Source organism: Pagrus pagrus, assembly GCF_965226575.1.
Source record: "Pagrus pagrus genome assembly, chromosome: 13".
Taxonomy (NCBI): domain Eukaryota; kingdom Metazoa; phylum Chordata; class Actinopteri; order Spariformes; family Sparidae; genus Pagrus; species Pagrus pagrus.
This window is the reverse complement of record NC_140197.1, coordinates 20,141,189-20,164,379: the sequence shown is the minus strand read 5'-3', so window position 1 is coordinate 20,164,379 and position 23,191 is coordinate 20,141,189. Positions and strand designations below refer to the sequence as shown.

Here is a 23,191-nt window from a genome sequence, read left to right as displayed (position 1 = left end):
TTTTTTTCAATTTCACTTTCAATTCTGCCAGTTGAGGCCTCACGAGACAGTGCTCAGTGCTGCAAAGTGACCACCCAGAGCAAAGTCATGGTTTCTCCTTTCATTTGGACTTTGAGCTCCATTACTCAACAAACTGACAAACTGCCTTTTGATACTTTCACTTTATTATCATTTGTATATGTGACTTTCACTTTTGCCCAAAAATATTCTACCATGATGTCTTCACTTTTACTTTTAACAATGATAATGCTTCTAATATGCTTCTGTTTTTGTAGAGCTAGACAACAAAGTGTATGCAGGTTAAGCTGAGGTTGTCTGCTAACAGGTTATTAGAAGCAAGTTAAACCCATGTGAATCCATAATGAATGAAAGGTCACCCGTGGGAATCATGAAGGAGTCAAAATCATTCTCGGATTATTAACAGGATTATTTGCTTACTCACTTGTGGATTGTGGGATTTTACTTTTTTTCTGTTACCTATAGACAAGCAGTCATAAAACAACGAGGGGCACATTATTTCTAAGTCTTAATGAAGAGCAGCACTGCCACGCAGCTCGATGGCTTGTGGCACGAAAGCACAGATCTGTTTAGCTGCACTTTTTAGATGATATATTTTGGTGCTTTGAGTAAGTACATGTTTTATTCCAACCATTCATGCAAAAATAAGAGACAAAGCTTTAAGGCCTTAAAAGAAAAATGTTCATGTGTGTGGCTGTATCTTACTTTCTTCACTTTACTTTCACTTTGAGTAGGGGCACTCCCAACTGGTCGAAAGATATTCAGGGACTTTCCACAGATCAAATGAAAGTAAAACATTCACACACACACATAAAAGAAGAGTAAAGTGACGTAAAAGGAGGTGTATTACATGAATACAGGCTGATTGGATGCTCAAAACTGTTACTTTTTAAAATAAGAATAATATGTTAAAATTCCAAGAGGAAATAATCGTTTTTATGAAAACAAGACTTTTAAGTTTATTATGATCAGTGATGAGATGTAACTAATTACATTTACTCAAGTACTGTCAAGCACTAGTTTTGGAGAAGAAATTCAAACTCAGAATTATAATATGAGGTAATAATACAAACTCAGACATTTATTCTTTCCATTACTGTGACTTTCTCAGAACAGAACACTGTTTGAGGGTAGAAAGGTGGTAGGGTCTGCCACATATAAACAAAGTAAAACAGTATGAAATTGTGTTGTCCTTTAAGGTCAGTGTGTTTATTCTGTTTATTCAGTCATGAAAACAAAGATTTTGTTTATTTAGTTTGTCTAGACATAAAAAAATCAGTCAATGAAGCTTCCCCAAATCTACGTACTGCACCTTTAAGTACAGTCTTGAGGTAATTGTACTTTACTTGAGTATTTCCATTGTGTGCTACTTTAAACTTCCGATCCACTACATTTTGAAAGCAATTGTCCTTTTACTCCTCTACATTTATTTTATAACTTTAATTACTAGTTACTTTGTAGTTTACATGCAGCATCAGAGTCAAAGTAGTTTATTTGGCATTAATTTATTTTATCGACATTTGGATTTTTAAAAAAAATGCTGATTCCAATAATCTGAGAAATTGTGAAAATCGGTTCCAATAATCAGTCGTCCATCTAAAATACAGGATATACAGTAAATGAAAAAATATATCTAATTTATTTTTGATACTTTTACTTTAATATTTGTATATCATGTGACTGTCACCAAAAATATTCTACCATGATATCTTTACTTTTACTTTTAACACTGATAATGCTTCTAATATGCTGCCGTTTTTGTAGAGCTGATGACAAAGTGTATGCAGGTTAAGCTGAGGTTACACTGAGGTTGTCTGCTAACAGGTTATAAGAAGCATGTTGAATCCATGTGAATCCTTAATGAATGAAAGGTCACCCGTGGCAGAGGGTCCATCAGTGGGTCAGTTACCGTGATGATGTGTCTCTTTATGACCCTCTCCATAGCCTTCATCACGAGGGAGGTGATAGCCACAGGCCTGAGGTCATTCAGGGCTTTGACTGAGTTCTTCTTGGGGATGGGGACCACTGTGGAGTGCTGTGGAGTGCTTCCATAGCTCTCCAGTAGACTTTAATATGCATTCATTATTAAACACTTGCTACTACTTTGAATTCACCAGTATCTTTTGCATTTAAAAAAAGACCGAATTAATTCCTTTTAGTGTTTTATATAGGTTGTTGTGCATGCAGGTGCCGTTGTTCGTCTTCCCCCTGAATTTTCCCCCATTAGTGCCCCTGGGTCACATTAGGACTGTGTAAATCACATTGGTAGTGGAACTCCACTCCATTGTTGTTCAGGAAGGCAGCGTCCGGTCCCTGTCGGAAGCTGGTCATTGAGACGCTACAAACTCCAAATTACCATTACAATAACCTATAAGACAGCTTTGTTGCCATTTTTTGGCCTGATACTAGCGTAAAAGTGAGATATGGAGCAAGACGTGATAAAAACATTTAAAAAGTGATTTTGGACTTCTAAGTGCTAAAACTGAAGATGAGTCTTGGATGAGAGGTGAAACATCTTCAAGAAACTAAAAAACAAGTCCAGTTGCCTACAATATAGCGCTTAGAATTTAAGAGAAAGCATCATATGTGTAGAAAGAGTGGGATTATATGCAACAGGGTTTGATTGCCACGTTCAAACTTGCACCATTATCCAGTACCCTGATGCTTGGGACCTCATCCCCAACTGTCCATCACCCATGAATATCATTAAATGCGAGACACGATGCACAGTGCTGTTGCCCCTAATTTCTCCTCATCAAGAGACAGAGACGAGAAACAAACAGAGAGCAGGGAGAAGAATTTGGCCCTTTTGTATCCTCTTTGTGTCCTGAGCATGGTGGCTTTGAAGCCTACAGAAGTGGAGGTTGAAGTGATTGAACTTACAAAGAGTTCCAGTGAAAACATGATGTCGGTGGATTATTCAGCCATCAGTGGGCATTTTTGCAGAGACACAGGTCTCACTAAAAACTTGGTATTCCACCTGAATGGGTGTGGTTCTGCAGGATATAGCAGTGCATGCTTTTAGTCGAAGTTTGGTTAGGTTTAGGGAAAGACAATCATGCTTGGATTCAAGTGTTGCTTCATGTCCGCGGACCACTGTTGCTTCGATTTTGCATCCATGTTGTTTATTCTCCCGTGGATAAGTCAAAACATGCTGCATGAGCTGTGGTTTCTAAATATGGCGTTCATAAGCGTTTTTTAGTTGGACCACGCCCACAGCCTAGTTTGTCTACAATGGCAGATGGAAACACCAAAATGTATTCTTATTGTTGCGCCATATTGACAAATATTTGAACAAATTAAAGGGATATCACTCAGTGGCTAGCCAGAAAGGACAGAAGGAAGGACTGAGACCACTGACACACCAGCATGAGGTGAATAAGACCCCACATTTGAAACATGTAGGTAATGTTATCCATTATCATCTCATAGAACACAAAACACACTGAAGTACACAAAAGGTGATATTCACTCTTTACTGAAAGCAGTTTCACCATGTTTTACCAAGCCCACATAAAAAATAACTAATCAGAAAAGTCAATAAAGTATTTTGTAAATATGCTGAATGAAAAAGTCAAAACAAAAAGGATTTTTTTAAGACAGTGAGAACATAATAAGACACAACAGTGATACAATAAATGGAATGGGAATGACACATTATTCTTGATAAAGTGATTATTCTAAGCATGATTGTAAGTCCCCAGATTTATTCAACATTTTGTACCTGAGTAGGATTCAGACGTTTGTTCTGCCTCTTTGGGACAGATTCACATTAGAACTGAAGTGCAAGAAAGAAGACTGTCAACTGTACAGAAACTCTGTACACGTTGATGATTAGGAAAAAGGAAGTGATGCAAAACGAGAACGGATAATGGGAAAAAAAAAGGAATCTTCACAGGTCACATCTTCATGAGCTGTAAATGTGAACTGCACACATATTCTGTGGCACTATGCAGCTCAACATTAGTGCACCTAAGGCACATCTTAAAATACAGATTATATCGCATCCATACAACTTCAATACTGTCGATTCAACATGATTGTAAACTTCTGAAGGATGTGATCTGAAAAAAGAACTCGGCCCTCTCATCTCGTCTTCATTGTCTCTGGCGCTCCTGCTTGAAGGCCACAATGAACTTCCAGGCTTCAACGTAGTGGGACAGCAGGATCTCGTCTGGGAAGAGCTCCTCCACGTCAGGGGGAACGTCCAGGTCTTTGCGCTCCATGTAAGACATCAGCGTGTCTTTGATGCTTTTGAGAGACAAAACATACACTTTACTCATCATACTTAGATGCACATGAACACACCTACTCCTGTCTTATTCTTTATTTTACTTTAAGGTCTCAAGTTATGTTTATTTTATGGTATGTCCACTGCTGCAGCAACTAACTTCACCCTCCATCGTACTTTACTCTTTAATCAGTTTTCACCTGATTTTTACACTTAGACAATCTAAAATAACATAATTTAAGACTTTATTTAAAAAATGTAAAGAAAGGTGCAAAGCTTAGAAACTCACAAATAATTTGATTAAAAAACAAAAACATTTTGTTTTACCTCCAGTCGGGCTTGAAGGTATCCGGTGCATCGGGCTTTTTAAGGACCAGCACCAGAAACTCGTGCATCTCCAGCAGGAAACTGTCGGCGCTGTTCTTTGAGAAGAAGCCAATCAGCAGCCTGTGCTCATCCTCACCCAGGGCCTGCTTGTACTTCTCTGAGACTCCCACGAATGGATCCTGAAGAGCACGGGGAACACATGAAGCAGTCAAAATGAGTGTTTATGAAGGCTTCTGTAATACTACTTTGAATGATGACTGTATACCGGTAGCACTGGTTGATGCCTTACCCTCTTGAGCCGCAGCATATTTTCTGATTTGAGTGAGACCAGCAGCTGCCACAGAGCCACGCAATGCTTCAGACAGCACATGCTCAGGGTCTGTGGGCCAAACAGGGAGAACATTAAGTTCTCTACACATTAAAAAAGGACCAATTAACACTTTGTTTTATAAATCCACAACTCAGCTCAGCACAAGTCGGATAATAGAGTTGCTCACAAGGACACAAACTGTTTGCATACAAAGATAGAGATAGGATAAAGGAACGGGCGTCTCAGATAGGCTGACCTTGAGGATGTGCGGAGCCATCTGGTTTTCCATCTGCAGCACCTCCTCCAGGTAGCGGGACAGCTGCATTTGAGGCTCTCCCCCAGTCATGGCGAGGAAACCGAGGGCCACTTCCAGCGTGGACAAAGCCTCGCACACCTCGCTGTAGGAGTGCAGCTCTCCAGCCACGGCAAACAGGGTGAGAGTCTGGAGAGGCTCCTGTTGGCACGCAGACACGTGTTGTGTGATCTCATGAGGGCAGCATGTTTAATATACTATACGTGATAAAATGAATGAACTTACTTGCGGCACTTTTGCTTTCACATCCTTCAGGATCATCTCGTAGTTGCGATCATGTCTGTTCACTAGTGTTGGAATGCCCTGTGGAAAACGGACAGAGGCACAAGGAAAATGGTGTTTAACAATTTATTTTCTCACTTTTCCCTAATTTTTAGGGCAAAAGCGACCGCATTTGCTCACATTAAGGGTGAGGAGAGGTTTGCCCAGTAAGAAGCGGGAGATGATCTGGTGCTGGATCTTGGGTAAGTCGTACTCGTGAAGCGTCTCCTGGCCTCTCTCGATGCTGTACTGCATGTTGGACAGAACCAGGGGCATCAGGTCCCTGTCCAGCTCATACCGAATCACGTGCAGGTCAGTCAGATCCGCAGGGCTCACTTTGTAGCTGGGTGGAGGGACAAACAGTCAGTAAAAAGACATCAGGGAAGTATATCTTTTTTCTATTTTGACCCCTTTCTTGCTGTAACTTGCTCATTTTTAACAATATTTCAATAAAAAAGATGCACAAATGTGTAGCAGAAGGCATTTGGAGAAGTAGTTAACACAATGTCCCCTTGCAGCCAAACAAGTGAGAAAAATGTGGCAAGAGCGCCCCCACCTGGTCTCCTCTCCAGTGTGTTTATCCACACAGTAGACCAGGTCATTGTGCAGGGCGATGAGGTAGCTGACGAGGGCTGTAGAGCACAATCCCGGGCCTTGTCGCTGTGGTAACAGCACCTTGAAGTCACTGTTGCGGTCCAGGTCGTTCTGGCAGAACTCAGCTGGGATCTTAATCTCGCCTGAACGACAAAAGTCAGATCAGGACGTCGGCCAGGAGAGTGTTAGTGCTACAAAGTGTGTTGTGTGTACAGTTGGTGTTTGTATTTACCGTTAGTTGCCAGAGACACTCTGAGCTGATTCCAGGTTGTCAGGAAGATTTCGATGTATTTCTCATACCAGGCTTTGAGCGAAGCTGCACACATGCACAAGAAAAAGGAAAACTGAATCCAAAGTGTTCACATCAGAGGCTCTCGCGTGTGGAAGACATTTCGCTCTTTCAAAAATACTCAATCATTGTCTCCTTCCAGGTTAAAACAACTCAGCCGTTGGCAGGCAGGTTTTTAAACCGCACGTTGCCAGCTATTTTACTATGACATTTCCGAGAAACGGCAATCAGGAGCTGCGTGGAACTTTGCATCTCTTGTGTAAGTGAGTCATACAGTTGAAAGAGTGGAGGAGCATTGGTGTAGACAGTCGGTTTCAGTACCTGCTTTCTGACTTAGGAGGAACTCGTCAATGGTGCCACAAGTCATCTCAGTGACGTTTTGAAACTTCTTCACCAGATCTCTCTGGAGTGTGAGGATGTCAGGAAGGTGCTTCACCAGTCGGAGCTCTGCTTCCTAAAAACAAGTAGTGTCTCAGTGACTTGTTGAGATAATTGTTTTTTTTAAAAACTCTTCACAAACTGATGAATGTGTGTGAAAAGTCCTGTATCAGCTTCTACATGTGTACTTTTTTAATCTATCTGGCTAGTTTTTCTGGCATATAAGATGATATATGATTTCTGGTAATTGTGGAACCTTAAAAAATAACAAATCCACCACTTTTTTGAAGCTACAGAAATTGTCTGACCCTAATGGATACATTACTCGGTTCCACTGATAATTTTGGAGCTCTATTTGTTGTTTTCAGACTCAGTAGGTCATAGTTAGTCCCTAGGGTTTTCATAAATCACAAGAGGTGCCCATAAAAGAAGTTATTATTCAACTTATTATCATTCATTCCACAATAATAATAAAGCCACATAAATTGCTGCATTAAAAATGCAATAACAATAACACGAATAGTTACTTTTTGATATTGTTATATTGGTATTGTTGTATAAGAAATGTTTGAAAACAAATTCAAATGTTTCCAAATGTCAACAATGAACTTTTAAACTCAACCATTTCTATCTACTGTACATTATGAATGATCTTTTATTGGTGATCAGTTTTAGCATCCTTTGAGGGGAATTATGTGTAAATAAACATTTATTTACACTAAAAAATGCAGTCGCACTTTTTTCCACCATGGCTAGTGTCTTTAGTCGTCCTCACAAGCTGCATACAAACTTCTCCAAGAGAGTAGGGCAGCTTGGACATTGCATGAGAGGCTAAATCCAGGGCAAAAATCTCTCTAATCAGATCAACTGATGAACTTTTGGACAGTGTGAGGACATAGTTTAGTGCTCTTTCAGTTGACAAATCAAACTGAAACTGTAGACGTTCTTTCATATGTTGCAACACTGCATTACTTATGACCTAATTTAAGGGAGAAGCAACATTTTCTATTCTTCAGTTTCGGAGTAACTTCTCCAAAAACCTGCTACGATAGACAGGACACATGTTCGATCACCATTCTCTTACCTTGTGCAGGAACCTCCAGAGCACAGGCAGGGTGTCTTTGCCATCATTCTGCACCACAATGTGGGTGAGGCTCAGCAGAGACACTTTCTCCCTGCAGCTCCACACAGCATTGCCATGGATCAGAGAATTTGGGGGAATTGAGGGCAAGAAGAGGCGAGGATCGCCAAACAACAGCTTCATGATTGGGTTGGCAGAGATGCGAGAGTCAGCTCGGATGATTGTGTTCACTTCCTTAAGCTGTCGATCCAAATGCTGTAGAAGAGAAGACGATATAAGAAAACGTGTTGCGTGCAAATCTCTTCCGCCAGTCAGTTATTTTCTGAAATGATGTACTTTAGTTGTATTTCTACCTTCAGCTGAGGTGTGATGATGGCGTTGCTCACTTCCACCTCCCATACATTTCTCGCCTCTTTGGTGGAGAGCAGATTGTCGTAATGACCAGGCCCTGAAAGGAAAGAAAAGAAGTGAATCCTGTGTCTCACTTTTGGAGGGCCGAAAGTCGGCAGGTCTCACAAGTTAGTATAGTTACCACTGTGATGTCATTACAATATTATCCTGAACTGTTTGGAAAGCTAGAAATAACATGGTAAAGAACAATCCTGATACATAAATCAAACTTAGTATTACTCTTTCCTGTGACCACTAGAGGGCACCCCTTCCTCTTGTTCCTCATTTTATGTCCCTGTCCTTCAACCAGCACATTAACAGTAATGAGGAAGGAAAGGGTTGAGGGGGATCAAACTTTAGAAACATGCTTTCAAAAAAAACAAAAAAAACAAAACAGTAACAGCACAAGACAGTTTAACAGTGAGTTTGTTGTCAAGTTGCTCCTTACATTGTTGCGGCTGGTAGGGTTGCAGGAGGCTGCTGATGAGCAGGTGAACGGTGCTCACTGTGTCGTCCGTCCCCTTACCCAGGGATCTGATGAGATGTTCCAAGTCCTTTCTCAGGTGAGCAAGTAGGAATGCACCTGGGTCAGGGACCGGAGGCTTGATGATTGCGGAGATAGACTGGAAACACAAATAAAGTGGATTATTGTCACACCAGACATTGCATTTCTTGCTGTCACCTACAACTGCACCTTTTAAACACTCAATAATATATTACAGGAGGAACTAATGTCAATTCAAACTGTACACATTATTTTGTCCTAGCTACCTGTAGGTGGCGGCCAGCACCAAGCAGCATGGTCATGTGAGTGAGCATGCGGACAACAGTGAAGGGAACGGGGGACATGCTCTTTGTGTCCAGCATGTCTGGATTGTCCCTGCGGCTGGCGTCGCCGAGGATGTGGCCTGACTGAGTGCGGTCACCCCTGTAAGAGGACAATTAATACATAGAAATTTAAAAAAAAATATACACTATTTTACTTCTGAACTTGTTCTTCATTACATTTTTTCCCCACATTAAGGTGTAGACCACTTACTGGAGCTGAGCAGCTTGAAATCCCTGCACAGGTTGGTGTTGGTTTCCTCCAATCACAGCGCCACAATCCAAACAACGACTCATTTCCATTGGCCTGCCACACTAGAGAAAAAGAAACAGGATGCATGATTTCATCGTATGAAAAGAATACTACAAAAAATGGACTCATTACAAACTTATTATGAGTCAGACTTAACATGACATACCTCTCCAATGGTGCAGGGATGACCATTTGGACAATCTATGGTAAAGATAAAACATAAATCATTATAATTGTTTACATTAAACATTGATATATAGAATCTTCAACTGTATTTCAAGTATTAGAGCACATTTTTGGTCTGTTACTTACTGTACCACTGCAATTGTCCCAGAGCTTGTTGAGCCACAGCTAACATATCGTCCGCCATGGTAGGCAAGAAGGCTCTCTGTACCAACAGATAAAAACACTCAGTTCACTTCATGAAGAAGAGGAAGCCTTGTTGCCAACACTGAAAGCAGCTGACGATATACATACCTGCATGGTGGCAGGTGCCAACGCCAGCTGCTGCAGGGGAGCTACAATCCCCTGGGTCCCGCAAAGCAAGACAGCAGCCAGGTGAATAGTTAAGTCCACCAAAACACACTGAGCAACAGAGGTCCTGGGACGAACAGCCAGCGGCCCGAGTTGGTTGATCACCAGATCCCGGGCAAAGGCCTTCACCTCTGGACTGGGAAGGAATTTGGAGGTCTGGATGTAGGCCAACAGGGCTTCCACTTGCTGCAAGTACATGAATCGCAGTTGTTAAGAAAATACACTTGAAGCTTAATTAGATGCTTCAGGTTGAGCTGTGAGACGCAGCTGAGATGGAAGTCTGCGGAGCTGGTGCAGACTACGGCATAGATTAAAATGAGAATGTATCTGCTGAGAGTGTAGACACAAGATGAGAGAGGCTCATTAGGTCTTAATTTTAGAGTCTACCTCAGGTTTGGGATGGAAGTTTGCATTGGCTTCTCTGTAGAGAGTGGTGACTTCTCTGTACAGCGCCAACAGCAGATAAACTGTCTTCCACTGTGGTAAACATCCGCACCCCTATGAAGAAAAGCAAAAGAGCAACAAGATACCTGTGTCAACATGTAAATAAAGTAATAGCAGAGTCCTGATGTGATGTGCTCAGCTACCAACAAGAAAGTGATTTAACATTACCGCACAAGTCTCGTCCAGTCCGTCCACTTTGCCTTCCATTACAACCTTTTCCACAGCATTTCTGATAGTCTTGTAGTTCTCCCCACACACAAGGTAATGGTCTATTGGAGTGGCTTCTTCACTCTGGGAGTAATGAAAATCAAAGCAGATTATTTCCTTACTGTTTGCATCACATTTAGAACAAAAACTTGCCTTCATTTGGGCACCAACACTGAAAATAGTGATGTGAATAATTAACCTTTTGTAGAACCTCTTCAGGGAAGAGCCAGCGCGTTGCATCCACACTGAGGAGTTTAATGACAAACTCCACTCCATGTTGGCTGCAGATCTTACGGATCAAGTAGACACGATACCAGTTGTTTCCACTGCGTCTACACAAGTTCTCCACTCTGGTCAGGAAGGCTGTGGTTCCACTCTGACCACTCCTTTGAGCCTTTGCTATGATAAAAACAGAAAGAAGACATTTTTGTAAAATAAACACTTTTGAAAACACGCACCAATCACAAAATCATATTTCAGTCAAGGATAAGTGTACAGTATGAGATAAACTAACACTGTATTTCACCAAAATTACACACCTGCTTCTCTCAGTCTCTCTACAATGAGGCTCGCAGCCATGTCCAGGTCCATACGCACTCTGGCCACCTGCTGCAGGTACTCCACAGTGGCTGCTTCAGCAGACTGTGATTGCAGGTAGTCAGTGAGGAAGGCACTCTCATCCTGCAGACACGCCTGCTGGTCTGCAGTGGATCTGAACTGCAACCTTTCAAACATGGAATCCTGCACAAATGAAATGGTAAAAAGTGGATGTACCTTATGAAAACAAGTTAGAAACTACAACACAAGGGATGAGCATATTTAAATTGTATTTGTTTTTACTGTTGCTGAACAAAGAAAGGGCTTTATTTCAAATATACAGTAGCATCTGATTTCATGTGTACCTCCAGGCAGTTAATGTACAACAAGTAGAGTTCAGTTTTGTCGGTCTTCTCCAGGATGTTGCTCTGCTCAACTGCCACCAGGTGCTGCTGCAGGTAATATTTAACTTCCTCGAAGCTTCAGACGCAGAACAATGTATGCAGAAAAGTGAGAAACACAGCTTAAACTGTTAAAATTGTACATAAACAGGCCTTAATGTAGTGTGCGACCACCCCACCTGTACTTCAGCAGGAGTTTGAGCACTACTGAGCGAACCACAGGATTTTTATCCACAGAGTCGTCAAACGGGGAGAGCACCTTTGTCATTTGTCGAGTTTGTCGATTACCTGTCAAATAAACAAAAAAAAACATAGTCAGAGCTGACAAAACATGTCTAAGAAGAGACACGGTCTTGGAAAAATGTCCTACCTCCAAGAATGGGGACAGGGGACTCAACCATGAGAAAGGACAGCAAATGGAGAATGATATCTGAACAGGGGGGCGAGTTGTCCTTGAAGCACACAGTGGACACCAGGTCAATGAAGAAAGCATTGCACTGATTCCTGAACCGAGCGTGTTGGTTGATTAGAATCCTAAACAAAACATGAGACAAACACGTTTTTGTTACAGATTAATGAGATTCACACAGCATGAAGTTACCTCGATCCCATGTAGGGACGAATAACACCACAGGGTACATCAAAGGATTTTGTGTGTGTGAAGAAGCAACACCATAACTGTGACTTTTATGAGCAACAACACAAATTAAAATCAGTTTCTGTGGTTCTAATTCACATGCAGTTACCAACCTGATGGCGCCTGACGGTACGATAGGGAAGTCGTCTGCAACCGGCTGCATGCAGAGAGGACAGTACATCTGACCAGGGACCAACCACTGCTTGATGCAGGCTACACAGTAGATGTGTTCACACGGCAGGCAGAGCGGATCTTGGGGGTCGCCCATGCACACTGGGCACAGCCTGAGACCGAACCTGGATAAAACATACAAGAGTTGACCCAGGGTGGAGGTAGGGGAGCCTCCGATAAAATGCAACAGACAGACAACTAAATTACTACCTGAAGATGCGTTCGATGGCTTCATCTTTGCAGGTTTTGAGTAAACCAATTACTGCGGTAAACGCCTGATAAGTTTTTAGGTCTGAGTTTTTTTCCAGCACCTTAAGAAAGAACAGACATAGTGTATTTTATAATGGATGGAGGAATGCATGTGGTTATTGTGAATGTAGTTGTATGGTTAATTTGTTCGATTAATCTTATGAAAAAAGTAGAAAGAACCCAGACTAACCCGGCAAAGTCCTCTTGTATGATCCAAGACTAAAGGTGTCAGCTTCTTCTCCACCTCCTCGATGCCCAGCAGGACGTGCTCCACAAACAGAGAGAGAGAAAATATCCGATTCCATCCAGCTCTAAGGGACAAACAAACAAACAATCATCAAACTCAATACAGCTAAAGTAGTATCTGAAGGCAATCTAAAATCTTAAGCACTTGGACCACTTAAATATTTTTATTTCAGTTTTACTTACTGGACTCTAAGGACCATCGCCTTGCTTCTTTCTCCATAGCGTCTCACACTTTCCTCTGAGCAGATCAGCTCAATGGGAACCTGGTGTTTTTTGACTTGTCTGAGCCAAGCCTGTCTTTGGGCGTCTGTGTCCAGGACTTCAGGCTCCAGGTACTCCACACACGCTAAAGCAGCATACACATCCAGTACCTTGGAGACAGGGAGAATATGATCAATACACATCGCAGGCTCAAATATCTTGATAAAAGTGGAGTAAGAGAAGTATTGTTTAAAATGCTTATATAGTCAAAAGATGCTCACCAGTTCGACCCCGTCTCTGGTATGATGATTCTCCAAGAGGTGCTGGGTCACCTGGGGCTCAATGCAGATCATTCTGGAGAAGTTCTGCAGTCGGTTCTTGAACTCATGATAGGCAGCATGGACCCATGGAAGAGACGCTGCTGTGTCGATGGCATTGAGCTGCAATCGCAGCTCATTAACACAACAGTTCAAGGCTCCACACAGGAGCTAGAAAGGAGAATGATGTGCATTAGTATATACATGCAAACACTACCACACTGATTTAGCCTGAAATTTAAGGCCTTCAAGTATTACAGAAAAACAACCTTCAGATCCTCCTGACAAGTCACGTTCATTGTCATGGAGATGAAATCCTGGAGGTAGCGGTGAAAAAACTCTGTCTGCATCTCTGGGTCGGCTTTCACAATGTATCGTCCCAGTGGTGTTTTCCAAAAGAACTCATCAAACTCCAGTTGAGTTTGGCCTAACAGACATATATACATTTAATGTTAATGCAAAAGTCGAAACATCAACACTGGAGTGACGTAACAATAAGGGACAGCACCTGACAAAAAGCCAATACCTTCATGTTGAAGTGCATGAACCCAGAGTTCCTCCAGGTAGTTCTTAATCCTCCAGCTGAAGGGCATGCTGCACCTCATGTTCCTGTCTTGGGAAATGTAGTTCTGAACTAGGATTGTTCTTGTCTCAGACCTGTAAAAAGAGAAAAAAAAGTTTAATTGTGCTAAGTAAACAATGTGTTAAATATTATTAGTTATACAGTAGGAATTTGGTATTCTTTATACAAACTGGAATAAAACAACCACTTACTTGTGGTCCAGTGTTAGTTGTGGGATTTGCAGCAGCTTATCATTGTCAAAGATATCTAACCACAGCCTCTTGACAGATTCACCACAGTTTGTATCTAGCAGGATGTCCAAGTTTTGGTCCCGGTCAATGACAGACACCAGTTGCGCCAAGAACGGAATGACCACAGCCTGAACACGCTTCCATAAGGTTTGCCTGTCATAAACCGCCAAAAAGTTAACAGTGCTCTTCCAAAAAGATAGGAATATAGTCAGGATAGCTATGTTGAATTCTGTGAAACACTCACCTGAAGGTGCCTCCTTCTTGCAAGGCATCAATGTTTGAGGCCTCCTTAATGACCCAGTTGCTTTTGATGGATGAGAAGGTGTTGCCATCATGAATCGCCAGCAATGAGTGAAGACGCCTCTTCACAGTCTCCAGAAATTCACCTGACGAGAGTTAGATAACACAATAAGCAATGACAACAGCTGTAACAAAAACAAAGTCCTGAAATAAAGTAGTGGTTAGTACCCTTTGTTTCGTTATTGTCACTGAGCAGTGCCAGCAGGATCTCAATTCTCCGAGTACTGCGGAAGCCACTCTCCACCTGGTCCCTCAGCATGCTTACTGCACTCTGCACACAGCTCCGCACCAGCGCTGTGGTGTCCACGACGTTATCACAGCCCTGCAGCAGAAGGACACACTGGTCAAAAACTAGTGTCACAAGTAACCCCAAATAAAATGACATGTCATTGTAGTCAGGGAAGAAAACACTTTTTTCTAATGGTGCATCTAACAATACATATGTTGTCTGTACTCACATTTTCCTCCAACTCCATTTCCTCCTGTTCATTCTCAGTGTACATGTCATCCACCTCCATGGCTGTAGAAAAATATATTTTTTGATTTAATGCCCCAAAACACAACAAAGAAATGTTATGTAAAGATAAAATTATAATTTGCTATCAATTATTTATCAGTTACCTTCAGGCTGATTCATCTTTGTTTCAAACATCTGACTGATTGTCATGTTTTGCAAGGCTTTGATGTCTGAAACGATGTCTTTTGACCGTCTGAGGTCATCAATGTGAGCTGATTTCCAGGGGCCTGTAAACATCAACATGTGTTAGATTGTTCTCTACTCTTCATGCAATGTCATAACAAAATTTTATATTTACAAGTACAAGTTGTAATACCTCCATGAAAGCCAACATAGGAAGTCCCTCCTTCCATTCTTGGAAGTCTGGTGATAAAGTAGACAAACACCTTGTTCGCCATGCTCTCCTGTGTTATCTTGTTGATTTCATTTATGGATGAATACCTAGAAATGAATAGCAAAACTTAATATGGCAAAATGACACAGTGGTGCATACTTAACAGAGAGGAAACATTGGGCTTACTTTGCAGATGCAATGAGATTGGCACTATGAGAGGCTTCGTCGAAATCACACTGAATGATGAGGATCTTGTTGCAGGGGCCAGTGTCACTGCCTCCATTCTGAGCTGTGAGGAAGTTCCTACAAGAAAACAAGAATTGAGATCATACCTCAAGATCATATGAGTTTAGTATAATCCTTGCTTATACACTACTCGAAATAAGTTAGGTGCATGGATATGCAATTAAAGTCCAATGAAATGTGTCGCATTATTTTTGGGGACCAAAAATATTCACAAAACACAAAATAAAAATTCAGATATGTCACAGAATAAACAATGCAATGAAACAAAAAAAAATTCGAATATCCTTAACTGATTTTGAGTATTGTAAATCTTCAGTGGTTTTCTGAATATACAGTATGTCCCTACTAACATTCTGTAACAATACAAGTGACAAAAAAACTGAATGGCTTTAAAAAATATTGGTAAGAGTATAATTGTCTGTTTTGTATAGACTTCTTTATGACTTAACATACCAGTATTCACCAGAGATGTAAAATTCTCATAGCTTTGTATATTGAAGTTTACTTTGTTAGAATACCAACCAATTTTCAGTTTAATGTGCCATAAGTGTTACCAAAAGTAAAATTATACGTTCCCAAATATATCAACAAACCTGATCTTCTTCAGGAAGGAGTGCTCTGTGTCAAACTGCTGCAGTGAGAGAAGCTCAACACAGTGTAACATTTGCTCCAGTGGTTTCAGGTCAGATGCTGTCAGAAGTCTGGAGAACGTTGTCACCTGTGGTTTAAAATTACAATTATTAAGGATTTATAAGGACTTCCAAATTCAGTATACAGTATACAGTATTTGAAACTGGTATTGAATGGTAAGGTTGTATGGTAATGGTTTAACGTTACCTCTGTGAAGGAGGAGCAGCAATGCACTTCCTGCCTTGTGTGCGCAAGAATGAAGTCAGCTAAACAGCTGTTGGTCTGCTCTTCAAAGTAGACCCTGGCCAGATCTGCACTCTCCACTTTGGGGAGGCCTGTGCAGTCTAACCGCACCACTGAGTCTGGTGTAGCACATTTGAGCAGTATGAGTTTTGCCTCATCCAGAACCCCTCTCTCTGGATCTGAGATCTCCGAAGTGTCCTTCTGCTTCTCTATCACTTGAAGTATCACAGACGCACATGTATCTGAGTGGTAGCCAATGAAAACATCTGGTGGCTTGTACTTGTAGGTCTGAGCTGCTGTTGTGTTTTGATTATTGAGAGAAACAAAAAGTTTCACCCATTTCTTCAATTCATTTACCATCCTCTTCTGTTCAGTTTTAAGGACAGTGTGGATGTCTAGGTAGTGCTTCTCCAGCCTGTTGATGAGAGGTATTGGGAACTGTTTGTAGACGACCTCTCTTTCCTCAATGACAATAAGCCTGAAGGCTTGGTGCACCCTGCATTTCACACGGTGGGTTCCCAGTCCAAGGTCCACATACTTCTGTCCTCCCAAGCAGACATAGTATTGGTTGAGTGCATCATAGAGACTTTCATAAAGGTTCTGCAAGTTTAGGAGCACAACTGTCTGACCAGTCTCCATGCAAATCTTGACTCTGTTGATGTTACGGCAGATTTGGGTGTACTCTTGGTCTTTTGGGAAACTGGATCCAAAGATTATTTCTGGCTGACCGTTTTCTGAAAAGAAGGTTTGCTGCAGGATCTGTAAGGCTGCATAGTTTTTTGTTAGCACCAGCAGGTACCGACATTCTTCTTCCTGTCCAACTGCCTGAATGTTTTCTCTCACAAACTCAATGGCACTGATGTTTTCCAGGTTGGGTGCAATCTGCAGTCTTTCGGTAAAGACAGTGACTGCATCCACGTCATTTCTGCCACTGAAATTTCTCAACACAGCCTTGGCTGTTTCCTCTGCAGTGGGTTTCCGTTGAGAAGCCTTGGCCACTGCAAATATCATCTTAATTAAGCTGTAATAGTCACGCAGGCCAAAAAATCCTTTGCCTTGTTTTTTGCAGCAGATGTCCAAATAGGCTCTTGCAAAGGGTTGGAAGAAATCCCTGACCTTCTCCAAAACCATTGCATCCGATCTGCAGATGCCTTTAGCACTCTCGACCAGTTCCTTCTCATCAGGATCACCGCGGGACACGAAAATGCCTCGGTTCATCTTTGCAGGGTCTAAAGCCCAATTGGAGATGCCAATGAATCCAACTTTTTTGTGTGGTAGTGGCTCATCGTCAATGCATCCCTCCTCTAGCAGCGGATGAAGGGTTTTCAGTGGCATCTTAGGAGAGTCCTCAGCCAGCCCAATCTCGTCAAGGACCACCACTGAAATGTACTCATCCAGGTTCTTGCCTTCCTGGAAGCGTCCGCATTGCTTGAATGTATTGATGATGCCTTCTGGTGTTGAGTGAGGGCTACACTGGAAGGACACCAAGTGGATCTGTTTCAGCATTTTGTAGAGGTCAGAATGAGCAGCTTGGCCCTGCATTGCATCCGCCACCAGAGTTTTAGACAGAGATTTTGAACTTCCAGGTTTTCCGACTAGGAAGAGAGGGATCCTAAGCTCAATGCAGAGAACCATCATGAAAACATTCTCTTTGAGGGCATAGTTTCTTGCGATGGTGTCTCCCATTGGCACGCCGCTCAAGAGTAAATCCTGCATGAGTGAGATTTCCTGCATAACCTTTGGTGGGCTGTATTCTGGTAGGCTTCTGCTGACTTTCTGTCTGTATTTATCTTTATTTTCAAGGCAGGCATGATAGCACACTCCTATGGCCATGACTAAAGACCAGAGCACAGGGTCTCTGACCTCAGGATGTCGCTGATGTCTTTCAGTCTTCTCAGCGTTTTGTTTAGTCTCAAAGTCTTCAAGCTCTGCAAACAACCTGACATGGTTTTCATAGAACCAAACAAAACACTGCATGCAGCGTTCCACATCTCTCAGGCTGACAAAGCTGCATTCATCCTTTCTTGTCCGCATATACTTCTGTGAAGCTGAAAGGACATCTGTGATGCACTTGATGAAACTTTGTTCGATTGCTTTGCTTTCGACCACTCTTTGCACAATCTGCTGGATGTATATTTTCTCTGTGTGATCATTTAACTGTCCAAAGTCCCACACCAGAGGGATCATGCTTGGTGGCAATGCCTGAACTCTATAGACCAACTGGCGGAGAGGAATGGACCCAAGCTTTTCATCTGTCTCTTCAGCTCGAACTCTGTACCCAAGACCAGCAGATTCCAACCTCTGAATCATCTCATCTGTGTGTTTTCGGTAAGGGTTGCATGCGGCGATGATCTGCAACCCACAGTCTTGTGTCAAACGTTCCCCCTTGACCGTCTTGTCACAGAGGACCTCCTTAATGCTGCTGATGGCCTCAGTAGTGTTGGCCTCATCAAAGAAGAGAACAGAGTCAAATCCATAGTCTAGCTTGTTAATAGAAGCAATGTCTTCTGCATCTCTGACTTTGGTGTAAATCATCTCTGAAGTTGTCCCTCCATGCACCTTGACCAGTTTCATGTTCTCAGTGGCCACCCCACTCCTCCGCAACTCACAAAGGAATTTGATGAGCCTCGTCTTTCCACACCCTGTCTCTCCCATGATAATGACAGGGATGCCACACCTAAACCGCATATGGATTGCCAGCATCTTCAGGATGTTGTCAGTTGTGAGCTCATATGTTTCATCTGGGTCAAGAGGCCACTGGATACCAAGAACATTGCAGATTCGCTCTATTTTCTCCCCTCTTGGAAGTTGATCAAAGTCGATGTTGAAAGGGACTCTCTGTAGCTTCAGGCCTTCAAACAATGCCCTTGTCATGACATTCTTTTTTATCACCCTTCCAGAGGTGGGCTCAATTGCATCAACAGAGTTCTGTTCATTTGGCTGAAGATGGAAACCAATGAAGGTCATGGACACATGGTCATCATTAAAGAAGATGTATGGATGTGGCTCTGTTTCCCATCTCTTCCTAATCAGAAAAGGAGCCAAGTCTTCATCTCGGACACCAGTCAGGTCCATCTGCTGCCTGCCAGGACTCTGGTCAGAAATGCTGAGGGATGGAGTAGCAAAGTCCTTTGCCATCAGAATCATGAAGTCAACCACAAAGGTTTTGAATCCAGTCAGTGTGTCTCCAGTGAAAGTAGCATCACAAAACACAGACGTCTCACAGTCTTGCAGCTGAAGGTTAAGGAACCAAGCAAAATTTCTCAGTTCTGCCCAGGAGGGGTCCATGATTCCACAGTACATGAGTAGCATCTGAAGACATTCCACGTGGGATCCTTCAACACCATGATATGTGAACACATCAAGATCACTGTGGTTGTGAAACCGTGTGAGGTACTGGTAGGGGCGCTGAAAGGCTGCACTCCTGAATTCTTCCTCATCCATCAATGGGTCATCAGAGCTCACAATTGTGGGATCTTCTTGCTTCCTCATCTCAAGCATTAGCACCTCTTTGGGTGGTCGGCAGAAGATATTTGGAAATACATCAGTGAATGTGCTGTTCACAGTCTGATCCTATGAAGGAATAGAGATGAAAGCACAACATAGGGTAAGCAGTGGTTTAAAATCAGATGTGGATTTGACCAGTTGTAAAAACTCCTACCTGCCGTGAAGGATTTCTGGTTGTCTTGACAGTTGGCTCCAACATCTCCATGAGATACAGGTCCCTGTTGCTGCACTTCCACATCTTCCCTTCAGAGTCCGTCAAATAGCGCAGAATCAACAATTTGAAAAGAAACTCATGGAGACCTTTCTGCACCTTTTAAACCACATAAAACACATGCCATTAACATCACATGTAAGCTGTTGAGACATATCCTACTAATTAAGCTTCAGCACTTCCTGCTTTGTGTGCGCAACGTCAGCCACATCGTTAAAATGTGAATAACATTGACCATCTCATTACAATGCAATGTTCTGCTGAGAATCATTGGGTCCTGGCATCTATGATGATGACACTTGCCATGCACCACCCATCCAAACACAATTGTGGACCAACTACACCCTCTAATGGCAAGGGCACTCCCCAGTGACAATGGCCCCCCAGCAGGACAGTGCACCCTGCCACACCACAAAACTGCTCAGGAACAGCTAGAGGGACAGGCCAAAGAGCTCAGGGTGTCGACCTTCCCCAGATCCCAATCTGATTGAGCATCTGTGGGACGTGCCTGAACATGTCTGATTCATGGAAGCCTCACCCCCAAACATACAGGACCCAAAAGATCCACTACAAACGTCCTGGTGCGAGACAACACAGGACATCCCCAGAAGTGTTATGACCATGCCTTGATGGGTCTGAGCTGTCAATATTAAGCATGTGGTTTTAATGTTGTGGCTGAATGGTGTTTGTATCACCCAGCTAAGCATTAACTTGTGACTCATTATTACCGATGATGTGATGTCAAAATGGAAGATCATGACTTCTTTTGTCTTTGGTGTGTTCAACAAAGATTGAAGGATGACGTTCTCATCAACATTAGGTTCAATCAAGCGAATGCATTTCATCACTGACGACTTCTTGGTTGAGTGCTTCAGGTTTTCATAGAGCCTCTTGATGTAGAGAGATTTACCTGTAATTTTAAAAACAAAAAAGTTGTTTTGAAAGGTATAAATAATCTCTGTAGTTAAATATCAACCATGAGTGAAATGATCAATTTGAAATAGCTGAGTAATGTAAATGTATACACACCAACACCAGCCCTTTTTGATGAGACGACACCAACGCACAGTCGGTCTTTGAATGCAGCTGCAGCACTACATTGATCTGCTGGGACAACAAAGTGTTTGTGGAGGTACCGTTGGATCCGCGCCAGGGACTCCTGGGGAATCATGTGCAATCTGTACTGACTGAAGGCTGAAGGAAGGTAGGCATGTTCTCTTTCTGAGCTGCAGATGATCACAAGTCTGTAGTCTTTCCTGCTCTGCATTTTCATTCGCTGGAAAAAGTTCTCAACCTTAGAGCTCACATCATAAGTGAGCAGATCTCCATACAGTAGAGAGTATATCTTCTGTCCCCTGTAGCCAATGCTGAGACAACGTCTGAGGAATAGCTCCACCTGTTCGTACGGTGTTGAGGAGTTGCACAAGAGGACTTCATCGTAGGTGGGCAATGTCTCTTCTTCACTACTCATGTAAATGGAGATGCAAGATGTCAAGACTTCATCATGCGGGCACACTATGAGGTTTGGATTTCCAGCGGCCAGGCCTTGAGGCAGTTGCCTCTTTATGAGATTCTCCATGTTATCGTCAGAAATGTCTTCTTCGCTCTCGTCATCTTTGCTCTCATCTCCTTTGTTGGCCAGTAATTCCAAGAGTCTTCCAAGACTTTTTATATCAAGAATGTCTGGAAGAAAATTCTTCATGTCTTTCATATAAGCATTCCATATCAGATCAAATTTTTGCGAACCATTTGACTCCACAAGACTTGGCAGAGGATCCAATCCACTGGTGAAAGCTGGGTCTTCTGGCTCACTTGTTGGAACCACAACAAACGTCTGGAACTTAATGTCCTCATTTTGCTCTTCTGGTTTGGTGAGGAGTTCATACTGGAGTTCATGCCCGACCTGCCTCAAGTCTAAGGTTGTGCAATTTGGTTTGACGAAGGAGAGCATCATGAGGACTTGGTCCTCCACGGTGGTTCTCTGCGTCAGCTGGCTGCACAGGTAGACAATCTGTTCGGCTGTGTAGTAGTTCAGGTAGTAATGTTGAGATCTCTGTTTGTCCACAAAATCTGTCCAATAACTCAAGCATTTCTCCATTTTCCGGCAAAATTCAGGGAGCTGCTCTTCTATGCTGCCATCCTCAGTGATAACACTGACAACACTACCCAGGTTGAAGTCCATCATAATGCTTGGTTCATAGCTGTTTATACAGCAGTTGATTTTTGCTTCCCAGTGTCTGAACAGAGGATTCCCAGCAGTGTAGAGGGCAATGAATGCCTCAGCTAGTCTTTGAACACTGGCAAAAACCTGAAAAAAAATAAATGCAAACCTACAGTCACATCCAACTTGCAAGATTAATTAATGAGACATGCAGGATAGAAAAAGAGTGACTAAACTTTTTATGACTATAAATAATTATCAACAGTACGTATAGAAGCAGCATTAGAATTACTGGTGGCATTAGTAGTATCATTATAGCTTCTATGCTAAACAAAATGATCTATGTTCATAAAATAGGAGGGAAACATTTCAAAATACCTCTGCAAAATGATCAACTTCTTTCTGGCCTTGGTCTCCTTTCCCAGACATGAGCATGAGTTTGTTCTGCAACTCCCTCAGGTCCTCGAGAGAGTAGCAGCGCATCTGCTGACCCTCATCATGCTCTTCTGGAATCTGCAGCTTCAGGACGGTGTCAAGACTCAACTGGATACGAAAAACAGAAACACAGTCTTATATCATTTTGCAGGAACTCTGTTATCAGAGACCACCTCTGTGCTGCATGGACATAGGGTTGCCATCGTTTTTTATATCATTATTTACCTTGTTTACACTTTGTGCGCTGATGAGGTAGATACCCTTGCTGTTGATGGCCGAAGCTAAAGACAGAGATGACAGCTCCACTGACCCATGACTGTCCTTCACAGTCTTCAGCCATTCCAGATGGCGTGCACTGTCCCGCTAGAAAAGAGGATAACATTGAACTGAACTGTGCTGTTTATTACAAGGTCAGGGTTAACCCATGTAACCGTGGCCATATGATAATAGCAATCATGTGTCATTAACTATTTGTGCTATTGTATTTCAGAGATGTTTTCCCGTCAGTATAATCTTAACCAGCAAGGCATTAATAAATCATGTGTGAATGAGATTAAAATGTCTGGAGTCTTTCCAGTTG

General features: G+C 42.3%; 1 protein-coding gene across 3 annotated transcripts in view; it reads right to left on the bottom strand.

The window, feature by feature from the left end:
- Positions 1–3,480: 3,480 nt before the first annotated feature.
- LOC311268590 (E3 ubiquitin-protein ligase rnf213-alpha-like) overlaps positions 3,481–23,191 on the bottom strand; it is a 34,249-nt gene continuing 14,538 nt past the window's right edge. For all 3 annotated transcript variants that reach the window (XM_084372295.1, XM_084372297.1, XM_084372296.1), the window contains 45 exons: positions 22,837–22,974; positions 22,555–22,719; positions 21,045–22,323; positions 20,744–20,925; positions 19,959–20,114; positions 16,262–19,870; positions 16,018–16,142; positions 15,365–15,481; positions 15,161–15,285; positions 14,949–15,071; positions 14,786–14,847; positions 14,496–14,649; positions 14,272–14,413; positions 13,989–14,180; positions 13,741–13,871; positions 13,484–13,641; positions 13,179–13,385; positions 12,880–13,067; positions 12,641–12,761; positions 12,412–12,512; positions 12,144–12,326; positions 11,764–11,927; positions 11,573–11,681; positions 11,358–11,472; positions 10,995–11,196; positions 10,655–10,854; positions 10,417–10,539; positions 10,192–10,302; positions 9,748–9,990; positions 9,583–9,658; positions 9,437–9,471; positions 9,232–9,332; positions 8,964–9,120; positions 8,641–8,815; positions 8,156–8,250; positions 7,806–8,057; positions 6,665–6,797; positions 6,287–6,370; positions 6,017–6,197; positions 5,602–5,803; positions 5,425–5,502; positions 5,143–5,340; positions 4,866–4,955; positions 4,577–4,755; positions 3,481–4,269 (listed from right to left, as the gene is read on the bottom strand). In XM_084372295.1, the coding sequence (XP_084228421.1) occupies positions 4,116–4,269; positions 4,577–4,755; positions 4,866–4,955; positions 5,143–5,340; positions 5,425–5,502; positions 5,602–5,803; positions 6,017–6,197; positions 6,287–6,370; positions 6,665–6,797; positions 7,806–8,057; positions 8,156–8,250; positions 8,641–8,815; positions 8,964–9,120; positions 9,232–9,332; positions 9,437–9,471; positions 9,583–9,658; positions 9,748–9,990; positions 10,192–10,302; positions 10,417–10,539; positions 10,655–10,854; positions 10,995–11,196; positions 11,358–11,472; positions 11,573–11,681; positions 11,764–11,927; positions 12,144–12,326; positions 12,412–12,512; positions 12,641–12,761; positions 12,880–13,067; positions 13,179–13,385; positions 13,484–13,641; positions 13,741–13,871; positions 13,989–14,180; positions 14,272–14,413; positions 14,496–14,649; positions 14,786–14,847; positions 14,949–15,071; positions 15,161–15,285; positions 15,365–15,481; positions 16,018–16,142; positions 16,262–19,870; positions 19,959–20,114; positions 20,744–20,925; positions 21,045–22,323; positions 22,555–22,719; positions 22,837–22,974 (11,115 nt within the window). In that variant the 3' untranslated portion in view covers positions 3,481–4,115. The remainder of the gene's footprint in view (positions 4,270–4,576; positions 4,756–4,865; positions 4,956–5,142; positions 5,341–5,424; positions 5,503–5,601; positions 5,804–6,016; positions 6,198–6,286; positions 6,371–6,664; positions 6,798–7,805; positions 8,058–8,155; positions 8,251–8,640; positions 8,816–8,963; positions 9,121–9,231; positions 9,333–9,436; positions 9,472–9,582; positions 9,659–9,747; positions 9,991–10,191; positions 10,303–10,416; positions 10,540–10,654; positions 10,855–10,994; positions 11,197–11,357; positions 11,473–11,572; positions 11,682–11,763; positions 11,928–12,143; positions 12,327–12,411; positions 12,513–12,640; positions 12,762–12,879; positions 13,068–13,178; positions 13,386–13,483; positions 13,642–13,740; positions 13,872–13,988; positions 14,181–14,271; positions 14,414–14,495; positions 14,650–14,785; positions 14,848–14,948; positions 15,072–15,160; positions 15,286–15,364; positions 15,482–16,017; positions 16,143–16,261; positions 19,871–19,958; positions 20,115–20,743; positions 20,926–21,044; positions 22,324–22,554; positions 22,720–22,836; positions 22,975–23,191) is intronic.